The sequence below is a fragment of the Callospermophilus lateralis genome, chromosome 7 (genome assembly GCF_048772815.1).
Source record: "Callospermophilus lateralis isolate mCalLat2 chromosome 7, mCalLat2.hap1, whole genome shotgun sequence".
Lineage (NCBI taxonomy): Eukaryota > Metazoa > Chordata > Mammalia > Rodentia > Sciuridae > Callospermophilus > Callospermophilus lateralis.
This window is the reverse complement of record NC_135311.1, coordinates 87,664,416-87,690,791: the sequence shown is the minus strand read 5'-3', so window position 1 is coordinate 87,690,791 and position 26,376 is coordinate 87,664,416. Positions and strand designations below refer to the sequence as shown.

The 26,376-nt window shown below is 35.4% G+C and overlaps 1 protein-coding gene across 3 annotated transcripts in view; it reads right to left on the bottom strand.

Annotated features, from left to right (window-relative positions):
- The window catches only part of Lrrc40 (leucine rich repeat containing 40), a 62,514-nt gene that overhangs the window by 12,268 nt on the left and 23,870 nt on the right, over positions 1–26,376 (bottom strand). For all 3 annotated transcript variants that reach the window (XM_076862299.2, XM_076862301.2, XM_076862300.2), the window contains 3 exons: positions 22,617–22,704; positions 22,454–22,499; positions 2,026–2,131 (listed from right to left, as the gene is read on the bottom strand). In XM_076862299.2, coding sequence (XP_076718414.2) covers positions 2,026–2,131; positions 22,454–22,499; positions 22,617–22,704 — 240 coding nt within the window. The remainder of the gene's footprint in view (positions 1–2,025; positions 2,132–22,453; positions 22,500–22,616; positions 22,705–26,376) is intronic.

Below are 26,376 nucleotides of genomic sequence, written 5' to 3'. Positions count from 1 at the left end.
CACTGAAGAAAGAAATTAAAGAAGACCCCAGAAGATGGAAAGACCTCCCATGTTCATGACTGGCAGAATTAATGTTCTTAAAATGTACATTTTATCAAAAGATGTATATAGATTCAATGCAATCCCCATCGAAATATCAACGACTTTCTTCACAAAACTAGAAAAAAGTCCTAAAATTCATTTGGAAGATTAAAACACCAACCAAAACAATTTTAAGCCAAAAAAGCAATGCTATAAGCATCACAACATCTGACTTCAAATTATATTAGAGAGTCATAATAATAAAAACTTCATGGAACTGGCATAAAAACAAGACACATAGACCAATGATACCGAATAGAATATACAGAGACAAACCCACATGTCTGCAAACATCTGATCCTTGACAAAGGTGCCAAAAACATATATTGGAGAAAAGACAGCCTTTTTAACAAATGGTGCTAGGAAAACTGGTTTTTCACACGTAGAAGAATGAAGCTATACCCTTATTTCTCATCCTGCACAAAGATAAACTCAAAATGAATCAAAGAGCTAGGAATTAAACCAGAAACTATGCAACTCCTAGAAGAAAATGTAGGGTCAACACTACAGCACATAGGCACAAGTAACGACTTTCTTAACAGGACCTCTAAAGTTCAGGAAATAATACCAAGAGTTAATAAATGTGATGGCACCAAATTAAAAAGCTTCTGAACAACAAAGAAAAATATTAGGAATATGAAGAGGGAACTTACAGAATAGGAGAAAATCTTTGCTACTACTTCTGTTGTTGTTGTTGTTTCGGTAGTAGGGACTGAACTCGGGGGTACTTGACCACTGAGCCACCATCCCCTCCCCTACTTTGTATTTAGAGACAGGGTCTTACTGAGCTGCTTAGTGCCTCGAATTTGTTGAGGCTGGCTTTGAACTTACAATCCTCATGCTTCAGCCTCCCCAGCCACTGGGATTACAGGTGTGTACCACCGCACCTGTTAGCTACTCTTCTGACAAGGAATTAATATCTAGAATATATAGAGAACTCAAAAAACTTAACACCAAAATCAAATAACCCAATTAATAAATAGGCAAATTAATTAAATACGCATACAAATGGCCAACAGAGAGATGGAAAAAATGTCTAACGTCATTAGCAATTAGGGAAATGCAAATCAAAACTACAGTGAGATTTCATTTCACAACAGCCAAAATGGTAGTCATCAAGAATACAAATAATAGGGGCTGGGGCTGCAGCTCAGTGGTAGAGAGCTTGCCTTGCACTGGGAGGCACTGGGAGGCACCACATAAAACTAAACAAAGATATTGTGTCCATATACTACTAAAAAAATATTTTTTTAAAAGAATACAAATAAATACTAGACAGAATGTGAAGAAAGATGGACATTTCTACACTGTTGGTGGCATTGTAAATTAATGCAACTACTGTGGAAATCAGCATGGAAGCTCCTTAAAAGACTAGGCATGGAAGCATCATAAGATTCAGCTATACCACTCCTTGATATTTATCTTAAAGAATTAAAGTACTATAGTGACACATGAATGCCCATGTTTATAACAGCACAATTCATAATAGCCAAATTATGGAAAAAGCCTAGGTGTCCATCAATGAATGAATGGATAAAGAAAATGTGGTTTATTTACACAATGGAATTTTTTTCAGCCATAAAGAAAAATAAAGTTATGTCATTTGTAGGAAAATATATGGAACTAGAGACAATTATGTTAAGTGAAATAAGCCAAACTCAGCTGGTCAAGGGTCATGTTTTCTCTTGTATGTAGAGCTAGAGAGGACAAAGGAAAAGAAAGAGAGGGTGGGAATTTCATGAAAATCAAAAGGAGATCAGTAAAGGAAAGGAGGTGGGGAGGGAGAGAGAGAGGAAGGGAGAAGTGTTGGGGAGCGACACTGGCCAAATAATTCTGATATATTATGTGCATGTATGAATATGCAACAAGGAATCCCTCTGTTATATACAGTTATAATGAATGAATTTTAAAAAATTAGAAAAGGGGAAGAAATGAATTACATACCTATAGTCTAATATTTTTAATGTGACGATAGCATGCATATTAACTCTGGATTCACTTGGCAGTGTCATGGCAGTCTCAGTAACAGAGTCTTGACTAGGCCCATCATCTGGCAAAAGAAAAGGCATATAAAACCAATATTTATATTACAGTCATTTTCAAAACTCTTAATATATAAAAATAGTATGCATGACTTCTAGATATTATTAGAGTGCATTTAGTCACATGCTTCATTCCCATTAACTCAAATCTCCATCAAGAACATACTAGTTAAAATACATAAAAGTACATAAAATACATAAAAACATACCTAGCTTCAGTTTAGAATACAATAAAGCTAATTATTCTTAATCACTTAAAATCCAACAAATTCCGTAGTCAAACTCTTGGATATTTTATCAGTTAAAATTTTAAAATATAATACTTTATTTGCAATACATATTTTCCTAACATATATGTCTGATCACATATTCACACACCATCAACCACTTCACTAAATTCCAGAGACTGTTTTAACACTGTCATCATACGGTGTTTTAAAAAAAAAAAAACAATATCATTTAAAAGAAATGACTTTGTGGGTTTTTTGATTGTTTGGGATTCTTTTGTTTTGCAAAAGAACAATCTAGAATGAAGTGAATTAAAGTACTTATTTTTAACAATGTGAAAAAAAATGAAATAGTCCCAGAATTCATTAATGTTAAGCATAAGACAATCCAAAGGAAAACTTGAGAATTTTAATCTCACTGATATTGCCTTAGAAACTTAGCTTCAGCTCTAGTCAACTTAGTGAGACTGTCTCAAAATAAAATAAAAAAGACCGGGAATGTGGCTCAGTAGAAGGGCCTGGGTATTGATATTTATCTGAAAGAATTAAAGTCAATCCCCTGGGTTCAATCCCTAGTACCAAAATAACAATACTAGTACTAGTAGTAGTAATAAACAAATACCCGCTTTGAAAAAAAATAATTTATCACGCAATACAACATGAACAAATGGCAGAATATCAAACAGAAATAAAAGACATGAACATAAATGTAAGTATCAAGTGAGTACTTTCGTATTTAGAAATTTCCCAGAAGTTTGGTTATATTACTATATAATACTTTTCCAAAATTACATAAGCAGAGAGGCAATGATAAAGTAGTGGCAAAACTCAGCATTATTTTTTAAAAAATATTTTTTTAGTTGTCTATGGACATGATACTTTTATTTATTTATTTTTATGTGGTGCTGGGGATTGAACCCAGTGCCTCATGTATGCTAGGCAAGTACATACATATTTTAAAAATAGGGACTGCGGTTCTGGCTCTGGTAAAGCAAGCACTTTAGGCAAGTATTTTACCAGAGCCAGAACCCCAGTGCCTATTTTTAAAATATGTATGTACATTACCATGATTATATATTATGATATTCTTGATTTCTAAAGAGGTGCTTTTAATAATCACCATCATAAAGAACTAAAGAGAATGGCTATTGTATATGGAAAGGGGATTGGTGAAAAGGTAAATTTACTTTCTATGCTCATATATTGGTTAATTTTTTTTCACATGTACATTTACTACCTTTAAAAAAATTTTTTTTAGTTGTTGATGGACCTTTATTTCATTTATTTGTTTTTACATGTGGTACTGAGAATTGAACCCAGTACCTCACACATGCTAGGCAAGCACTCTACCACTGAGCCACAAGCCCAGTCCATTTACTGCCTTTAATTTTAAAAACCCTACATAATAATTTTTAAAACTTCAAATTTAAAAAGCCCACTAAATGCCAAATAGAATGAATAAAAATACAATCACATTGAAGTATATGATCATAAAATTTCAGAACAATGGCAACAAAGAAAAGATCCTACAAGTTTTCCAGGGAGAAAAAAAACAAAACAAAAAAAAAAACAATTGTTCAACTGACTGATAGGAACACAGCCAAATAAGAAGACAATCACATACAGAAAAAAAGAGAGAAATTATTTTAAGAAATTCTTAAATTTATTTATTTGGTGAATTAGGAGGGCATGATGGGTGACTTAGCTGAATGAGTGTCACCCAATCAAGACATCTTCAGAGCTTCAATTTACCCCTTAAAAGCAAACATTCTTCAGCTTTGCCTGTTGTAAACAAGTCAGGATGGTGCCTGGCATTTTGCCAGAGAAATGTTAGAGTCTGTAAACAAGTCTGGATAGCGCCTGGCAAAATGCCAGAGGGAGTGGTTTGTGAAGTAACACCAGCGAGCCATTAAGTGTGGAGATTCCTTATTGGTTGACTGTTGTATCTATTTTATGCTAATTAAGATAAGCTGTGTGGAATGTATAAATACCACTCCTGTCCTACAATAAACGGCTCCTACTCCTGCTGTATCAATCTATACATAAGTTGCTCATCACCACCCGCCCCCCACCACCCCGTTATTTTGCTGCAGCCGGACTGTGCCACTTGCCAGTAGCTTTGAAAGGGATCAGAAAACCTGACATATCCCACCATCTCTGGGAAATAGAAGCAAAGGGTTGTACTTCACTTACTTATTTATTTCTTCCTTCTGTAGCATTATCTAGCACATCTTAATTGGTAGATACTACCATGGAAAGCATTAAGACAGAAGATAAACTGTGTAGTGGACAAAATATATAGAAAAATCACAAAATGGCATGATGAATACAATGACAGAAGTATGCTGAAGGGTTATTTTTGTGGAAGTAGTGTGTTGTGGAGTGATTGATAGGAAGTCTTATATAATCTAAGAGTGCCAGGTAAACCCTCCAGAAGGATAGTCATCTCAGTAGGGAATCAAAATCTCAGATTCTTTTCAATAATAGGATTTAAAGAATTTGTTAACTTTTTTAATGTCTCCATTTCAATTTTAGATTGTTTTAAAGTTTAGCTTTATTATTCTCTATTCAAATGAAAAGAACTAAATGAATGTTTATTTTCTGACGCAGGAAGGCTAGGGGTTGGGAAGGAGGAACAAACCTCAGGGAAACTAGTAATTGTACTAGGTAAGCCTGTAGACTATAACCTCCATGGACAGATTGGATGGCTACAGAAGAGAAAAACAGGCCGAATTCTCAGGGAACATGTGCAGCTAGTTTGCCCAGAGTGTATCCAAGAGGGGCTGAGGAATGAAATGTCATAAGAGTGAGCACCAGAATAGCAATATCAGCCTGCAAATTTTTAGGCTCCACCCAAAGGTACTGAATTAAAAAATGTAAGCCTGAGGGTTTGCAATCTGTGTTTTACCAGACCCACCAGGTGATTCCAATGGACACTTAAGTTTGGAAACCCATCTTAACCTATTTCTTTAGTCAACTTTAGAAACTACATTCACTTAACAACTCACTTTTACCACACAAAAGATGAACATAAATCAATAATGCATACCTAATAACGATCCTGATTTTAACTCTAATTAGAACATATATTTATTTACCCCACAAACTGTTACTATGCTCTCTGCTTTGGCAGTCCTTGTATTAGGGGTTGGGAATGTAAAAATAAAGACATTGCATGGTAGACCATGGCCAGATCTGCTGTATATAGTCTACCACCCTAAGCCTAATAGCTGGATGGTAATTGCTCACACTTTAGTACTATAGAATTGCAAAGAAATTGAAAATGATGCCAAATTATAATTCTTATCAAAGTTATGGAATGTTTTCTATGGCTTTATTAATAAATTGCTACAAATTTACTGGCTTTTGTTTGGTTTTGCTGTACTAGTTATCAAACCCAGGGACTCACGCATTCTAGGCAAGGATTTATTACTTATCAACATTCTCAGCCCAATGTAGTGATTTAAAACACAAACTTATGATCTTGTAGTGTTCTAGTTCAGAAACATAATGGGTTTCAATGGGCTAAAATCAAGGTTTTGGTAGGTCTGCATTACTTTTCCTCAGGAAGAATTTGTTTCCATTCCTTTCCAACTTCTAGAAGCCACATACATTCCTTTCTTCCTCTCTCTTTAAAACCAAGAACAGTGTATTCTTCTTGTATCCTATAGCTGAACTTGTCCTCTGCATTCCACACCAATTTTTAAGAATCCTTATGACTATACTGGGTCAACCCCTTTCATTCATGAAAATATTCTTATTTTAAAGTTAACCAATTAGGAATCTTAACTGCTCTCTTCCATGTATGATAACACATTCCTAGGTTGCAGGGATTAGAATAGATAAAATGGAGAGGTTAACATTCTGTCTACCACCTGTAGCATAGAAAGATCATCCAGGTAATTAAACTTAGAACACAGAATCAGAAGATGGAGCTTGAGCAAAGGCAGTTTTTATAATCAAATAATGTAATTAAGCTTCTGTATTAGGATGACATAATTGGAGTAACCATCTGTCTTAGTCCACTTATAGTACTATAATAAAATATTATACACTGGGTAATTTATAAACATTAAGGATTTATTTCTGACAGTTCTGAAGGCTGAGAAGTCCAAGATTAAGATGCTGGCATTTAGTGTCTGGTGAAGGCTTTGTCTCATCTCTTCACAAGGCAGAGGGATGAGAGAATGCTCCCTTCAACCTTGAACTCCTTTATAACAGTGCCAATCCCATGAGGGTAGGGCCATGATGGCTCAATCACCTCCTAAGGTCCACAACTTTTAATACTGTAGTATTGGGGATTAAGTTAACCACAGCAGCACCCATTTGGGACCTTTAGCAACTTGGTAGAAACTCACAATGGACAGATAGTATCACAGCCACTAATAGAACACATCTCTCACATAAACTGGACAAACTTTAGAAACTACACTCAAGAACTCTAGCTGAAAATGACTTCATAAGGTTCTTTGTTTAAAAATATATCCTATGAGCTTTTAACTAACTAGTACAAGATCTGAATATGAGATTGCTAAATTTTTGCAAACCTCAAACTTAGTCCCTAGGAAGATATTTTATAAATAATGAAAACAAAATTTTATAGCCCATTGATATTTACCCAGGCTATTGATTTTTACCTGGAGAACAATTAACAAGTAAACAGAGGTCAGATTTATCTGAAATTCTGTTTTTTAAAAAAGCCACCTCAAAGTAAAAATTTCACACATGCCACCTCATGCAATTCTGATCCTTAAAAACCAATCATTCAAGAAGGTAATATATTCATTTTATAGATAGAGATCTGTGGATTAAATTAACAAAACATCAGTTAAAATCTACACATAATAATAAAGATGGCCTTCTGTGAAGAATGGCTTAAGTCCTTTGGATTTAGCAAAAGATTAAATTTTTTAAAGGGGGGGGAGAGAGAGAATTTTAATATTTATTATTTATTTATTTTTTTTTAGTTTTTGGCGGACATAACATCTTTATTTGTATGTGGTGCTGAGGATCAAACCTGGGCTGCACGCATGCCAGGCGAGCACGCTACTGCTTGAGCCACATCTGCAGCCCAGCAAAAGATTAATTTTTAAGAGTATAATTCCAATTTTAGAATTATATTTGTAGGGAAACAAGGTCTTGAAATTAACTCTTTGCTGAGAAGGACAAAAATAGTCATTGTAAAAAGTATATGTAAATCCTACATGAAGTACTGGGCTTCTGCTAGACACTGAGGAGAATATAAATTAATTACCAACAAAACCAAATATATTTTCAGAGAATAAAATTTCTCTTTCATATAATGAAGTCTGAAGAATCTGTAGAATGCTACTATACTTGAAGCTTCACAGACGTACCTTTTAGTAACTTCCAAAATTCTAAGATTACTTTAAATGGAACATAACTGATGAACGCAGCCTAATTCCACCTTAAGATTGGGAACCATCTCGTCACAAAGTCATGAAAAGTCAATTTCTGTTTTACTATAAATTACTGTGATTTCTAAACTTGTTTGGAATTCCTGCCCATGCCTTGAACTCACCTATGCCTGGTTTTCCCTGACCAAATGACAACCCTCTCTAAAACCTTAGTGGTGCCTCATAAATTCTGGCTCCCCTTGACCAGATAACAACCCTCTCTAAAACCTCAGTGGCGCTTCATAAATTCTGATGTTGAGATCTAAATTTATTCCCTACCTTGAAATGTTAAGCCATGTAGATCATTAACCTACTATCTACCTTTGTATTATGCTTGTCAAAATCCTGTTATCTGTAAATTCTCAAAACAACCCCCTTTGCAACTTTGTGTGCTATAAAACTGCTCCTAGAGAGCTGGGGTACTGTTCTCTAGCCCAGGATTTTTGGGAGACAGTCCTGGCCAGAATTACAAGCTTGCTTTAATTTGATTTAAAATTGGAGTTGGTGGTCTTTTGAGTCATGGTTTAACAATAACTTCATAGTTCTGGATTGTTCTGTATCCTCAAAGTAAAGATTTTCCACTATCAAGTCCCCTCGTTTCAGCCCAAAGTTTCTACCTCATTCAACCCAAATCCCTCGAATGGAATTACTAATACTGTCTTCAATTTTCACCAATTCAATTTCTACTTCTAAAACTGAGAATAATTAAGGAGCAAAGGAGAAAAGCTAAGATAAAAGATGGGGATGTGGGAGTAAAAATGAAGAGGTTCAGCCTTTTTCTCAAAGAACTCCAGGAAATTTAGATGCAATTAAATCTAATTTTACTTTGTTATTTAAAAGGTTTGGAACCTATTATCCCCAAATTCTGAATCAATTGGGCTAACATCTGGCCTGGGCTCTATATTTTTTATAATTTCCATAGGTGATTCATATGTACCTCTAGAGAGATGTAAGTTTCCTGTCACTGCAACTAAATACCTGAGACCAATAACTTGTAAGGAGGAAAGGTTTATTTTGGCTCAAGATTTCAGTCCACAATTGCTTGACCCTCTTTGGATCTATGGTGATATAGGACATTACTGCAAGAGTCTATGTCAGAGAAAGCCTAGTCATCTCATAAAGGCGAGGAAGTAAAGAGAGAGAAGAGGGGGATTGAGATCCCAATATCCCCTTCTAATGCATTCCTCAAAAGGCATAATTCCTTCCAGCCAATGTCTACCTCTTGAAGTTTTCACCACCTTCCAATAGCACCAGAGGCTGGTGATTGCCTTTAACATACAGTTGATGGGAAATATTTCAGATCCAAACTAAATATATTTTTACTAAGAAAATGATTATTGCTTTTAAAAAAATAAAGTTATGTTTTGATAAGAAATCAATCTTGGCACTTGTATATATACAAAGTTAAAGTCTAATTTAAAATAAACATTTCAACTCTCACTATTTGACATTCTCTTTAATTCATACATAAACATTTGTTCTTCATATATTATAATTAAAAAATCCTACTGAACATATCTTTTCAAAAATTCAAGTTAACTATCCTGAAGTCCAAAATAATAATACCATGTTTTAAGTATGTATTCCTATACAAACACAAAGAAATTTCAAAGAGATTAGAATGGAGCCCTGGAAACTACAAATGGATTCCCAGGAGTTATTAAGATGTGATTGGACAACTAGGGAAAGAAGAAGTAAAATGTCAATAAAATGGCCAGTCAGAGGCAATAAGAGCAAAAACCTGAAAGGTTATAAAGTAAATAACTTTCAGGCTTTGAATATTTGTACATTTTTTTCCTATTTTTTAAAGCAGTTATACTAGATTTTTTTCCTACTTCTGAATGTCTTAAGGGAATAATGTTATACTTTCCGTGATTTGAAATTTGGTTGGTTTTACTTTCATGTATTGCCTTTTTAAAATAAAATTTTCCCTATATCAAATTAAAAAAAAATTAGAGGAGAAAGTAAAAGGAACAAACAAAATAACACAAAGGACTAAAAGATGAAAAGGCCATGAAAAACTGAAGTGAACACAAAGATAAAGTCCTGTAAAAGATTCTACTGTGCTATGGTTTGGACCTGGAATAACCCCCTAAAACCTCACGTTAAAGATTCAGTATCCAATGCAATAATATCCAGAGGTAGGGCTTCGGGTGGCTTCAGGGTAGTGATTGGATCATGAGGACTCTAAACACATCAGTGGATTAATCCATTTAATAAACTGATAATCTGAATGTACTCCCGAGAGAAACTGTAGGCAGGTGAGGTATGATTAGAGGAAATGGGTCACTGGGACCATGCCCCTGGGGACTATATCTTTTCCCTGACCCATTCTCCCCATCTTCCTATCTGCCATAAACCCAGCAGTTTTCCTCTGCCACATTCTTCTGAAGCCAGAATTAGACAGGCAGTTAGTATAGATAGATAAATCAAGTCAGGGCAGATCAAGGAGGCCACTTTTGAGTGAGACCTGGGAAGTTGGAGACTGTCAAATGAGGGATTGAAGTGTTAATTCCTTCAGAGTCCTTCTTCCACTATTATCAAGAAGCTCCCCCTGCTCCAACCTGTTGCTATGGTCACCTGTCCCAGGAATTGCCCCTCCCTACAGGGAGCTATAAGGTTGTTAATTAATGTGTCCTGGGCAGCTCCATCATGTCCTTCCCCCTTCAACCCACCTGTTTCCCACCTTATGGCCATCCCACTGAGCATTTCCTAGGCCTAGTCAGGTAGGTGGGAAGGAGAAAGATAAGGGGAAAGAGAAAAAGGAAGCCTAGGACATATAAAAAGGGCAGAATACCTTGCTTTTGGGGATACTGGAATACCAGCTATGGCCCCTTCTCCCTCCAGGGAAAAGTCTATGTTACCCCTTTTTAAATAAACCCTGTTTTATATGCTTGCCTCAGCGTGCTTCTCTAATGTTCAAACTTCAACAACAGTAGCACTTCTGCCATGTTTCTGCCTTGGAGCCAGCCAATCACAGTGTGTTATTACTTTTCCAAAATACCTGATAAGAACAACTTAGAGGGATAGGGGATATAGCTCAGTTGGTAGAGTGTCTGCCTTGCATGTACCAGAGCCCTGGGTTCAATCCCAAGCAACACACACACACACACACACACACACACACCACCACCACCACCACCACCTAGAATAGAAAAAGTTCATTTTCACTCATGGTTTCGGAGGATTCAGTCCATTATAGGAAGGCTCCATTGCTGGGCCTGAGGTAAAGAAGAATATCATGGCCAAAGGCACAGTAGAGGAGATCAGTAGGCAGAAAAAGAAAAGTAGAAAGGATCATAGGGAAGATAAACCCTTCTAGGGCTTGCCCCAGTAACCCACCTTCCCCAGCCACACCCCAGTTGCTCAGTTACCACCTGGTTAGCCCATTCTATCTAGGATAGACTGATTAGATTATAGCTCTCACAATCCAATCATTTCTGAATATTGTAGGAGCTTTTGGGGAACACCTCATACTCAAGCCCTAACATGTGAACAGAAAACTGAAACCATAAGCCAAAATAAATCTTTCCTTCTCTAAGTCATTTTTTCTCAGTTATTTGTCATAGCAACGTAAAACAGACTAACACATACTGACAATTGACCAATAGGCTGTGGAAGATTGCTAGTTTCCTCCAATTTTTGTTGTTATGTATAAAATCCAGATAGAAAATGCATTTCCCAGGGATCAACTTATGTCAGGACAACATAAGGAGTTCTGCTAACCTGCTCCCCAGAAAAACTGGTGTAAAAATAAAATAGCAACAAAAAATAACCACATAAAGCCTCTGGAAATGATCCTAAGAGTAAACATCAAACAAAAACAAAAAAACCTCTGTTCAATAAAGTCTATTAAGATTCAGTGAGATGAATTTGTGTGATATTTGAACCAAAATGTTTTCTACCTCCCCTCTCTCAGTCTAAAGAGGCAGAAACGAAGTGCCAGATGGCAGTAGCTAAGAACAAAAGACTCCCTTTACCCCTAGCTGCCAGCCAGAGAGGTTTCTATTGTAAACAACATTAAGATTTCTTATCCCCCCCCACCCTGCAGCCAAGGTTAAAATCATGTTGAGAAGGGTCCAAAAAGTGAGGGCTCCCTTCTTCCACTCAACTCCTACTCATTGATATGAAGGCTCTAACTTAGGTTTGGTACATTAAAAATAATGGGGCACCAACTGTCCTTCCTCTGGCATGGGAGCTGATAGCTCAAAGCAGAGAGAAGCAAATCAACCATAGGCAAACGGAGATGACATCTGGTTACAGCCACTCACTCTACTGAGAGCTCAGCTCCTAGAGATATCTTTCACAGAAATACTTGCACTGGTCCCCCTACCCAGTTGGAGGGAATTTGCCTGGGGGAGAAAGGGCCATAAGGCAGATAGCTCCTAATCTCTTCCCCAGGGTACTGACTTCTGGAACACACATGAGGGCTCTCAAAAACAATAGAGTATGCAGGTGCACTGGCACAAGCCTGTCCCAAACACTTGGGAGGCTGGGGCAGGATGATCAAAGTTCAAGACCAGGCTGGGGATGTAGCTCAATGGTAGAGAACCCCTGGATTCAATCCCCAGTACCACAAAACAAACAATGGAAGTTTTTTTTTTTTTCAAGAAGGAAAAAAGATGTATGCACCTACTGAAACTACAACCTAGACTATGGGTGAATTAACTCATAACAGAGAACCAAGTAATAAGGTAACTATAGGAAAATGGAGTGGCTATGCCACACTGTATTGCTAAACTATGATGTTTAGTAGATGTGTGAAATTCATTTTGAACTTATACTATTTTTAGTATACAATGGCTTTATCAAGAAGTAAACCCATCATAAATTCTTGAGTATCTGTACAAGTATTACACAAAATAGACTTTAACAAAACACATTATAACAAAAATTAAACAAAAAACTATCAATAAACAAATGAGTCAGAAAGACATTAAAAGAGAATTCAGAAAAGCTGACAAATAGAAATAACACAATATATTAAAACTTAAGAGCTTCAACTAAAGCCATGCTTAGAGGGAAATTTATAGCTGTAAATGCCTAGATTAAGAATGAAGAAAAATTTCAAATTAATAACCTAACTTCCTAGTTGAAGAAACTGGAAAAAGACGAGCATACTAAATAATTAGAGTAGACATCAAAGAAACAAAGAACAAAAAAATAATAGGAGAAATCAATGAAATTGATATCTAGTTCTTTTGAAAAACTTAACAAAATTGACACTGTTGCTTTACAAAAAAGGATAAATTACGAATAAATGTAAGCAACAAATCAGGTGACCTAGATAAAATGGTTAAACTTCTGGAAAAATTAGAACTGCCTCAATAAGAAATAGTCTGTATATAACAAGCAGAGATTGAATTAGTACTCAAAAAAAACTACCTACAAAGAAAATTCTAGGCTTAGTGGTTTCACTATTAAATTCTACCAAATATACAAACAAATATTTAAAGAATTAATACCAACACTTTTCTAATAAAAAAAGAAGAGGGAATATGTTCCATTTTATAAGGACAATATTACCCTGATACCTAAACCAGACAAAAATTTCTCAAGAAAAGATTAAAAACTCTTCATGCACATGGACATAAAAATCCTTAACAAAATCTTAGCACACTAAATCCAGCACATATAAAAAGGATTATGCACCACAACCAAGTGGGATTTATTCTATAAATGCAAAATTCATTTGCCATTCCAAATTCAATTAATACTGACAGAATTCCAAAAAACTCTCATGATCATCTCAATAGATGCAATAAAACATTTGACAAAACCCTTTATTTCATGAAGAAAACACTCAAAAAATGAGAACTAGAAGGGAACTTCCTCATCATGATAAAGGGCATCTACAAAAAGCTTAGACTTAACAAAATATTTCATTAAGGTACATGGAATGCATCATCTATGAAGAACTGGTCTTCAACATTTTGACACTGAATTTGCTGGCACCTTTATCTTTTTTACTGCATTCAAACAGTAAATAATATATTTTTGTTATTTGTAAATTACCCAATCTAAGAAACTTTATTATTGTAGCTTGAACCAAGTAAGATGACTTATATCCAGGCTGGGGATGTGAGAGGATGTGGCTCAGAAGTAGAGTGCTTGCCTAGCATACACAAGGCCCTGAGTTTGTAAGAGTGGTCCATTTTACCTCTTGAATATAGCCCTCTTTGTTCTGAGGTTTATTTTTTTTCTTTACTTTCTAAAAAACTTGAAATCTTCCAGACTGTGTTTCCTGCATGATTTAATACATTAGAACTCAATCACCTTGGGCTGGGGATGTGGCTCAAGTGGTAGTGCGCTCACCTAGCATGCGTGAGGCACTGGGTTCGATTCTCACACCACATAAAAATGAAATAAAGATATTGTGTCCACTTAAAACTAAAAAATATTTTAAAAAAAGAACTCAATCACCTTAAGACATATAGAACCTCACCCCCACGTCAACTATTTCAAAACTAAATGATGCACTTATAAATATCTCTGAAGTGAAAGAAGAAAGCACAAGAAAAGTAAATAAAAAGTGCTTTGAACTAAGTAATAATAAAAGCTTAAAATAGAAGACCAAGCCCAGATGGCCCACACTAGCACACGTCGGACCCAGTAGGCCCGGGTCCACTGCTCCAACGCGGGACAGACCCCCACTAGAGACTGGCACAGGACCACAGCCTTCCGATCAGTGGACTACTGCGGGAGTCATGACCCAGCCCAGACTGCCCACACCAGCTGGCAAAGGACCCAGGCTATGAGCCTCCTCCGACCAACACACTTCCCCAAGAGTCAGGCCCCACACAGATCTGTCCACAACGACTTGCACAGGACCCAGGTCCAGGGAAGATCTGAGTTTGCATACCCCTGCTGGTTAGGAGCCTAAGCCTAACCCACTTCTATCTTGGGACACTGCAGTCATTGCCATAGCCTTCCCCACACAGTAGCCCCTAACTTTTTGACGACAGGGCCTAGAAGCAGCTGGTTCTCAGAGCAGACATCCCAAAGGGAGTATGAGGCCCACTCTTGCAGCTCCATCTCTGAAAGACACTGCTTCCACCTTGGGGCACCTTAACTATTATCTCGAATTACCTCTGCTATTGCCGCCCACCAACCTTAAATATAGTAGCATACACTGAGGGACACTGGCAGAGTCTGAAAGCCCAATATCAAAGTGAGGTACAAACAATCTGCACGGATACTACAAGAATACAGGGAAGAAACTGTAATATCTCAGATCTACACTGCAAGAAAGGAAGACACATAAACAACATGAAAAAACAAGGGAGGAAAGTACCCCAAACAAACCAGGATACTGTAACAACAGAACCTGTGGGAGACCAACCTCGCACTTGACTGAGTTAACTCCCCTGCCAGGCGATGTGGCATCAGGCACCCATGCTGCTAGACTGCCCCGCTCTTCTAGGGTTTGAGTGACTGTGTCTTCGTGCCCAGGCGTGTCTTGCCCCATGGGTGAGGCTATGCTCACCTGTTCCTTTGTAGTATAATCCCTTGTCCTGTTTAGGATAGAATGTTCCATGGAAGTGCCTTGTGTGTATCCCCTTCTCTTACTGTGCCCTTGGGTGTGGTCTACCTAGATGTCAGTCAACCTGCTGACAGTGGACATCATAAAGATAGACTCAATCCCCTGAAACCTGACCCCTTGACTCATTTGAATAGCTTCTCCTCAATAAAAGGGGTCAGCGCGTGCTCTCTCATTCTCTCTTCCTGTGGACCCTTAAGGTCATAGGAGCCATCATAGCAACCCCAAAGAAAAAGGTATTTGTATCTCTTGTGTGGTTATTTTGTGCAGCCCAGTTAGCCCAGTTTACCTAGCATGACCCCTGAGCCTTTTAGCTGTGAGAACAGAAACCCAGCAAGAACCCATGGACAACAAAGTTGATATGAAATGTCAGAGAAGGAGTTCATAAGGTTCATAATTACAATGATCTGTGAATTAAAGAATGACTTAAATGAGCAAATATGGGCAAAAATTGATCACGCACGCCAACAAAGTGATAAGAGAGCAAATATAGGTAGCAAAAGATTACTTCAATAGAGAGTTACAGACTCTGAAAAAAAAAAGTCATAAATCCTTGAAATGAAGGATACAATAAATCAAATAAAAAACTCATTAGAAAGCATAACCAACAGACTAGATCACTTGGAAGAATGTCAGATAATGAAGACAAAGTGTAAAATCTGGAAAATAAAGTTGATCACACAGTGAAGATAGTAAGAAACCATGAACAGAACATTCAAGAGTTATGGAACAGCATCAGAAGACCAAATATAAGAGTTATTGGAATAGAGGAAGGCACAGAGTTTCAAACCAAAGGAATGTACAATCTCTTCAATGAGACAGTATCAGAAAATTTCAAAAGCATGAAGAATAAATTGGAAAACCAAATACATGAGGCTTACAGGACACAAAATGTAAAAAAATTACAACAGATCTATACCAAGGCACATTATAATGAAAATGCCTAGCGTACAGAATAAGGATAGAATCTTAAAAGCTGCAAGAGAGAGAGGAATCAGATCACATATAGGGGGAGACTAATTCATGTCTCAGCAGATTTTTCATCACAGACCCTCAAAGCTAGGAGATGATGGAACAACATATACCAAGTTCTGAAAAAAAATGGATGCCAACCAAGAATCTTATATCCAGCAAAAACTAAGTTTTAGATTTATGATGAAATAAAAACCTTCCATGATAAACAAAAGAATTTACAACTAGAAAACCTGCACTACAGAACATCCTCAGCAAAATATTCCAAAAAGAGGAAATGAAAAACAATGATGAAAATCAGCAGAGAGGTATTACACTAAAGGAAAATCTAATTAGAGGAGAAACCAAGTCAGTCACATTAAATACCAAAAACAAACAAAAATGGCTGGGAATACAAATTATCTCTCAATAATAACCCTGAATGTTAATGGCCTAAACTTACCAATAAACAGGCATAGACTAGCAGGTTGGATTAAAAAGAAGAAAGAAAAAGAACTGAACAACATACTTCCTCCAAGAGATTCATCTCATAGAAAAAAACATCCACAAACTGAAGTTGAAGGGTTGGGAAAAATCATACCACTCACATGGACTGTGGAAACAAGCCAGGGATTTCTATCCTCATATCAAATAAAGCAGACTTTAAACTAAAGTCAATCAAAAAGAATAAAGAAGGACACTACATACTGCTCAAGGGAACTACACACCTAAAAAACTTAACAATTATAAACATATATGCCCCAAACAATGGAGCATCTACGTTCATCAAACAAACTCTTCTCAAATTCAAGAGTCAAACAGACCACAACACAATAATTTTTGGTGACTTTAACACCCCTCTTTCATCACTAAATAGATCTTCCATACAAAAGCTGAACAAAGAAACTATAGAACTCAATAATACAATCAATAACTTAGACTTAACTGACATATATAGAATTTTTCATCCTTCAACAAGAGAATACACTTTCTTCTCAGTAGCACAAGGATCCTTCTCTAAAACAGACCATATACTATGCCACAAAGCAACTCTTAGCAGATATAAAAAATAGAGATACTACCCTGCATTCTTTCAAATCAAAATGGAATGAAATTAGAAATCAATGATAAAATAAGAAATAAGAAATAAGAAATAAAATCCACTCCAACATCTGGAAATAAGGAAAACTACCCCATTTACAATAGCCTCAAAAAAAAAAAAAATTGGGAACCAATGAAAGAGGTGAAAGATCTATATAATGAAATTACAGAATCCTAAAGAAAGAAATAAAAGAAGATCTTAGAAGATGGAAAGATCTACCTTGCTCTTGGATAGGCAGAATTAATATTAGCAAAATGACCATAATGGGGTAGGGTTGTGACTCAGCAGTAGAGCACTCACCTAGCATGTGCGAGGCCCTGGGTTCAAACCTCAGAACCACATAAAAATAAATAAAGATAAAGGTATTGTGTTCAACTACAACTAAAAAATAAATATTAAAAAAATGACCATACTTCCAAAAGTACGATACAGATTCAATGCAATTCTAATCAAAATCCCAATGACATTCCTCATAGAAATAGAAAAAGCAATCATGAAATTCATCTGGAAAAATAAGAGATCTAGAATAGCTAAAGAAATACAAATCCTTAGGAAGAAGAGTGGAGCAAGTGGCATCACTGTATAGAGCTTAAACTATATACTATAGAGCAATAGTAACAAAAACAGCATGGTATTGGCACCAAAACAGACTGGTAGACTAATGGTACAGAATAGAGGACACAGAGACTAACCCACAAAATTACAATTATTTTATATTAGACAAAGGTGCCAAAAACATACATTGGAGAAAAGATAGCCTCTTCAATCAATGGTGCTGGGAAAACTGGAAATCCATATGTAACAAAATGAAATTAAAGCCCCTATTTCTCACTATGCACAAAACTCAACTCAAAATGGATCAAGGACTTAGGAATAAAACCAGAGACCCTGCATCTAATAGAAGAAAAAGTAGGCCCTAATCTCCATCATGTGGGATTAGGCCCCAACATCCTTAATAAGACTCCTTTGGCGTGAGAATTAAAACCAAAAATCAATAAATGGGATGGATTCAAACTAAAAAGTTTCTTCTTAGCAAAAGAAACAATCTGTGAGAAACAATCTGTGAATAGAGAGTCTACATCTTGGGAGAAAACTTTTACTCCTCAACATCAGATAGAGCACTAATCTCTATGGTATATAAAGAACTCAAAAAGTTAAACACCAAAAAACAAAACACACAATCAATAAATGGGCCGAGGACATGAACAGACACTCCTCAAATAATGATATATAATCAATCAACAAATATATGAAAAAATGTTCATCACTGCTAGCAATCAGAGAAATACAAATCAAAACCACTCGTAAGATTTCACCTCACTCCAGTCATAATGGCAGCTATTATAAAGACAAACAACAATAAGCTTTGGCAAGGATGTGGGGAAAAAGCTACACTCATACACTGCTGGTAGGACTGCAAACTGGTGCAGCCAATATGGAAAGCAGTATGGAGATTTCTTAAAAAATTGAGAATGGAACCACCATTTGACCCAGCTATCCCACTCCTTGGTGTATACCCAAAGGACTTAAAAACAGGATACTATAGGGACACTGTCACATCAATGTTTATAGCAGCACAATTCACAATAGCTAAACTGTGGAACCTAGATGCCCTTCAGTAGATAAAAGAGTTAAAAAAAAAAAAAGTGGCACATATACACAATAGAATATTACTCAGCAATAAAAGAGAATAAAATCATGGCATTTGCAGGTAAATGGATGGAGTTAGAGAAGATAATAATAAGTAAAGTTAGCCAATCCCAAATAACTAAATGCCAAATGTTTTCTTTGATATGAAGCTGATTCATAGTGGGATAAGAAGAAGCATGGGAGGAAAAGGTGAACTCTAGATAGGGCAGAGGGATTAGAGGTGAGTGGAGGGGGCAAGGGGTTAGAAATGATGGTGGAATATGATGATCATTATTATCCAAAGTACACATATAAAGACATGAATTGGTGTGAATATACTTTGTATACAACCACAGATATGAAAAATTGTGCTCTATATATGTAATAAGAATTGTAATGCATTCCACTGTCATATATCAATAATAAAAAAAATTATAGAAAAAAAAGCTTAAAATATCAGGATCTCTGGGATGAAACAGTACTCAGATAAACATTTATAACTTAAAGTACTTGTATCATAAAGAAGCTAGAATAGGGCTGGGGTTATGGCTCAGCAGTAGAGTGCTCCCCTAGCACATGCGAGGCCCTGGGTTTGACCCTGAGCACCACCTAAAAACAAATGAATAAACTAAAGGTATTGTCCAACTACAACTGAAAAAAAAAATTTTTTAAAAGAAGCTAGAATAACAATCAAATTATTTTCAAATAAAGTAGTAGTAAGGAAAAAGTAAGAGTAGGAAAAGAAATATATGTATAATAGAGAAGAGATAATACAGCTAAAATTTAATAAAATCAAAGAGGTCTAATAAAAAAAAAGTAAGAACACAAATGGAAATGGAAAGGAAGCTATCAAAATAACCCTAAAGATGCTACAAATATATTAAGGTAATATTGCAATTATATGCCAACATGTGAGAGCTTATATAGTCTGTATTAGAGAAAGATAAGTGTGTTGCTGAGAAGAAAGTGTATTCAGTCATTGATAGATGAAACATTCTATATGTCTGTTAAGTCTAAATTATTGATTGTATTATTTCATTCTAACGTTTCTTCATTTAGGTTTTTTTTGTTTTGTTTTGTTTTGTTTTGTTTTTTTGTGGTGCTGGGGATTGAACCCAGGGCCTTGTGTTCATGAGGCAAGCACTCTACCAACTGAGCTATATCCCCAACTCTCTGTTTAGTTTTTGTCTTGAGGATCCATTCAGCAGTGAGAGAGGTATGTTAAAGTAAAGTCACCCAGTACTACTGTGTTGGGGTCTATGATTCTTGAAGTTGAGGAGGGTTTGTCTGATGTATGTAAATGTTCCATTGTTTGGGGAATAGATATTTATGATTGTTATGTCATGTTGATGTATAATTCACTTAAGCAATATGCAGTGTTGTTCTGAGGTTTTGTTCTGGTTTTTTTTTGGTAGGGCTGAGGATTGAATCCAGAGCCTTAAGCATGCCAGGTAAGCACACTATATCCCCAGCCCTATTATTAAAGGGAAAAGTTCTTCTCTCCCCTTTTCTCCCCTTCTCTAACAAGATTAGGGAGATAGTGTTATCTTTTCTTCCCCAACACACCCACCACAGGAAGGAGATATCTGCCAGAGGATCTAAGAAGTGAATTTTAACATACCTACAGGGCACACCTGGGATCACCATCAGGGCACACCTGGAATCATAGGATTTGAATAGCTTCTTTAAAAGCCTTGTTTTCCCTGATGGGCAGAATCACAGCCTCAGGGACAGGAGTCCCCAATGTTTCTCCTTTGCTAGCAAAGCAATAAAACTTCTTTTCCTTTTTTTCAAAACCATGTCCTCTATATTAAATTGGCATTAATTAGCACTGGGGACAGGATAAGCTTTTGGTTACAGGTTCAATCCCCAGCACCACACACACACAAAAAAAAAAAAAAAAGGAGAGAAAATTTATTTCCAACTTCAAAATTTTTGTTGCCGTTTTCTTTTTTCCCAGTTCTTCCTACCTTTCAGATAAATACATTAACAAAATTTTCCATCACCAATTTCTTTTGTGATGTTTCTGGAGAAAATAAAATTGCATGCATGGATTTCCTTACTTACCTTTGGATAAACGTTACTGAACAGAAAGGATGGTACACAAATGTAATCTACATTAGATTCACCCAGACTTTTTGTATCCATAAAAATTTGATTATTTTGACATGACCTCTAACTGATCATATGTCAGAATAATCCATATTTTCTGGAGGAAAAAGCCTATCTAAAGAAGAAAGGAAATGGTTTCATTGATAGGCAATAAGATTTTTAGAAAATTATTTTAATACAAATCATTGCCAGGTGTGGTGGCACAAGCCTGTATTCCAAGTAGCTCAGAGGCTGAGGCAGGAGGACTGGAAGTTTAAAAGCCAGTCGCAGCAATTTACCAAGGCCTTAAGCAATTGAGTAAGACCCTGTCTCAAAATAAATCAATTAAAAAAGGCTCAGTGGCTAAGCACCCCTGAGTTCAATCCCTGGTACCAAAAAAAAAAAAAAAAAAAAAAAATTTGCTGAAGAATGAACTTACTCATTTAACATAGGTTAACTGAGAACACAGAACCATGCAAGACTATGCATAAAAAACAGAGCTGTAAACTAAATTAACAGCTATTTCACTTGGCCACTAAGTTTTGGAGCAACTGTTGTTACACAGCAATACACTAGTACAATTATGTTCTTTTTTGGGGAGTGGGTGGGTACCAGGGATTGAATTTAGGGGCACTCGATCATTGAGTCATATCCGCAGCCCTATTTTGTATTTTTTTTTAAGAGACAGGGTCTGACTGAGTTGCTTAGCACCTCAATAAATTGCTGAGGCTGGCTTAGAACTCTTGATCCTCCTGCCTCAGCCTCCCAAGCCACTGGGATTACAGACATGTGCCACTGTGCCCAACCCCTAATTTTGTTCTTTTTGCTATGATGACAGATATGAAATAAAAACTGGGATATATCACATTTTTAGTGAAATACTAAAAATTTAATAGATTACTAAAAATAAATTTACAGTACTATTTTAATTTTTGATGCATGTTCATATGATAGCATACCTAATAATATTTTTTCTTCATCTTGGTCAGAATTTAGCAAAACTGCATGGATAGTAGGTACTCACCTACCTATTAAAGTATTTAGAAGTTAGTGGAACCTATGTGTTATATCTTAAAAGTAAAGTCATACTCATTTTTCAAAGTTAAAGCACTAGGTACTTACTGAAGATTTGTTATGATATATTATAAATGATAGATTTTAAGTTAAAGAGATTAAAGATTGAACGTTACTGTTACAAGTTTCAGTTTTTATAATCTTAGCATTATTATGGCTATGTGGATACAGAACAGAGCCACAACTTCCAGGAACAATTCCTTCTAAATACTCATATTGAGTACATTGAAATTTATGTACCAATACTTTACCACCTTTAATATGATTCTTTAAAGTATAGAAGAAAATAGAAAAAGTACCTTTGATCTTACTCCGTAGATATTTTAGAACTTCTTGAGTTCCTTTCTGAAAGAGCAGAGAAAAAAAAATGCATTCACCAAGAATACTTTGCAGTTTTACAGATCAACATATATACATTTACAATTCAATTGAAAGATAAAGAGCTGAATTTTAAATAGTTACATTTATAATTTCTCTCCGAATGGTTCTCAAAGGATTTCCTTCTAGTGCCAGGAATTTCAAATGTAGGTTTCCCAATGAACAGGGCAGACTACAAAAGATTAAATTGATTTCAGAGAAAATGTTAAATACAAATCTAGACCAACCAAATAGTTAACTATAAATTAACAGCATATGACAAACAATATAATATAATAGTCTCAAAAAAGGCCTACATAGGCCTAAAATTTTTTCCCTCAGGTAAATGCTAAACATATAAAAGAAAAACCAGACATATCTTCAAAGTTGTCATGATAAAATTGCTAAAAAAGAATGTTAGATATAAAATATTTGCTAAATTATATCTAGTGCTAAAATGTTAAAAATATAAATTTTAATGAATCAGCAATTCAATTAGACTCATTAATAATGTTTTAATTTTGTACTTCAAGGAAGCAAATAAAATTATTTCTAAATGAAAAAAAAATGACAAATAAAAAGAACAAAATACATACCCAATTAGGTTTTCATTCAATAAGGACAGTCATTTTTATCTTTGGCACATAAAAAAGATAACCCATTTATACACATATACACTCTCAATAAAATTTATTGTTTCTACAAAATACTACAAATTGGCAGGCATAGTGACAAAGTTCTTGCTCTGAAGTTCTCAATTGAACAAAAGAAAAAAACACATAAAAGTGCACAAAATATAACAAATAATACATATGTTATATTGCTGGTGAGAATACATGTAATACAACTACTTTAAAAATGGTGTCTTTTAAAATTGAAGATATATCCACCACACAAGTAAGCAATTCTACTCCCTACATTTACCAAGCCCCCCAAATAAAAATAATAATGTCCACACAAAATCTTACACACAAATGTTCACAATAGCAAAAAAATTGAAGAACACCCAAATGTTCAACTAACTAGTAGAGATGACTAAATTGTGATATATCTACATAAAAGAATATTCAGCAAAAATGAATGAACTATATGAACACAACTACATGAGTGAATCACAAAAACTTTATGCTACATGAAAAAAGCCAAACACAAAAACTGTATAGTGCATAAAGCATTTATATGATTTTCTACAAAAGGCAAAAAGAGTACATAGTAGTTACTAGTTAGCAGTATGGAAACAGAATTGATGGCAAAAGGCAGAAAATTCTTGGGAAGACAGAAGTTTTCTAACATGACTGCGACAATGGTTACACAACTGTACACATTTGCCAAAAGTCATCAAATTATATGCTTTTATTATGTGTAAGTCACACATCAAAAAATAACATTATATAAAAATATATATAATAAGAAAAACCCTAAATAAGTAAAGTTGCTATGAAAATAGAAACAAGGATAAAGGAGTAGAAGGGAGTAGCAACACCTGGATTTGGGCTTAAAATGAATGGGATTCCCTTAGGCATTAAGGCAGAAAAAGGGCATTTTAGGATAAAGAAACAAACGGAAGGGGTGGCATATTTATAGTTTGATGTAGTCAGAAAGCAGGATACCTAGAACAGTGAAAGAAAGAAGCAACCAAAAGTAGTTTCAGCTTCAGACACCCTTGATTGTTTTACCAGAAATTATGGATTTTATCTTTCAATTACTGGTTTGAAGACAAGATGTACCAAAATCTTTCCAGGAATTATTTTTTAAACAAAACAAACTGTAGGGTGTCATTGTAAAAGATTCTAATTCATTGGTACCTCAAAATCTGTATTATTTTTCCCCTTACTTAATGCCTTTTAAATGATTCTAACACTCAGCCGTATTTGAGAAAACAGTGCTACGGCAATGGAAAACTATCAAAGCTTCTCAAGTAGATGAATGATTAGATATTTTTATTTTATAGAAACTATTCTAGTAACAGTGTTAGGAACCAGTATTTTAGTTAGAAGAAAATCTGAAGGGGTTGAAAATGACAAGAATTATTAGTATCTCAGAACTATATGCTTTGAAGGAAGGAAAAAAACTCCTAAAAATATACTAAAATATGATTATGTTGTAGGCCCTTTATCTCCAGAGCTCTGGAGAAAGAGGAAAATACATGTGAATATATTTTCTGATATCAGAAAAACTGAAATACACTTTCTGACATTAAAAATATTTGTACCAAACATTTAGTTTTTGTGTTAAACATCTGCTTCCTACTGCTTTTATGCAGTAGACTAAATAAAACCACCAGGGAGAAAATTTTACATGTCAATATTTGTAAGAAGCAATAGATTATTTTATTCATTACTGGAAAGATAAGTACTTTTATAGATATTCAGGTCACTGCTTAATTCTATCATATATGTATGAAAAGGTGATCATTATCCAAGTATTCAAATCAATGGTCTAAATATGCCATAAGTACATTGTGGAAACAAATGTTACTTTTAAAAACATTTATTAAAATATACACATAAAAGAAAATCTGCCTTGCCTAATTTTTTCTTCTTTTGTGAATAGTACTCCATATTTCTGGCATTCAAACTTAAAACCTCAGACATCTAGTTGATATATGATCTGAGTCTGTATATATAAAATAATTCCATTTCTAAATATAATGTTCTATGACATTTTATGATTCTTTGCTCACTACTCTGCTTCTCTCCTTGTCCAACATAACCAGTCAGCTGCTAAATACAATTTATTCTAATTCACCACACATATGCCTTTTTCTTTTCATTCCCATTGCTATCAAAATTTAGTTCCTCATTACATAAATTTATACAACTGTCAATACAAGCCATTGAATAAAATGTGTTCCTTAGTGATAACTACTAAACTAACAGCTTTTAGATTTCCTACCTATAAAACCATTCCTATTCAATGTATTATTGTTATTGTTTTAATATTATACTCAAATTAGCCTTGTACATAGTCTTTCTATAGCACTTAAAATGAAAACTGTTTCTTCAAGGGTCTCTTCCACATGGCTCAACTTAGTTTTCAAGCTCTAAATTTTTATAAGTTCCCTACGTGCACCTTATTTAGAATTCCCAAAGTTTTGTTTGTGCTGTTGATAGACCCAACCTGATCTTTTCTTAAAATTGGAAGCCATCTCACCACAAAGCCATGAAAAGCTAATTTTGGCTTTACTATAAATTGCTGCAAATTCTGAACCTGCTTGGAATGCCTGCCCGTGCCATGAACTCACCCATGCCTGGCTCTCTGACCAGATAGCAGCCCTCTCTGAAACTTTAGTGACATCTCATAAATATTGGCCTTCCCTGGTCAGATAACGACCCACTCTGAGGCTCTAATGACCTTCATAAATTCTGATGTCTGGGCCAGCAAAAATGTAAACTACCATTAGTGTTATGCTCGTCAGAGTTCTGTTATCTGTAACTCCCCTTTGTGTAACTTTCTGGGCTATAAGACTGGGCTGCAGGAAAGCTGTGGATGCTGTCTTGTTCCCTCGGTTTTGGGTGGGAGAGGCAGCCCAGCCGGTCGAAATAATAAGCCTGCTTTAATTTGATTTTAATTGGAGTCAGTGGTCTTTTCTTGCGTCCTGGTCTTAACACTGTTTCCTTCTGCCAAATGTACATCCTAACTACCTGACACATGAACCTGAAACTTCTATTCTATAAAGATCCGGTATAACTAAGATGAGGTATAATTCTGAAAGTGAGTACGTTCTTACATTTTGTGTTCTAGGCAATTAACTTACTTTACCCTAATCCCAGTCTTGAAGAACATCTGAAAAAGTTACTGCTATGAAGTGTGCCCTGATTCCTCTTAGTGAACTGTAAATCCTTTAAGCCCCCAAAGTGCTTTA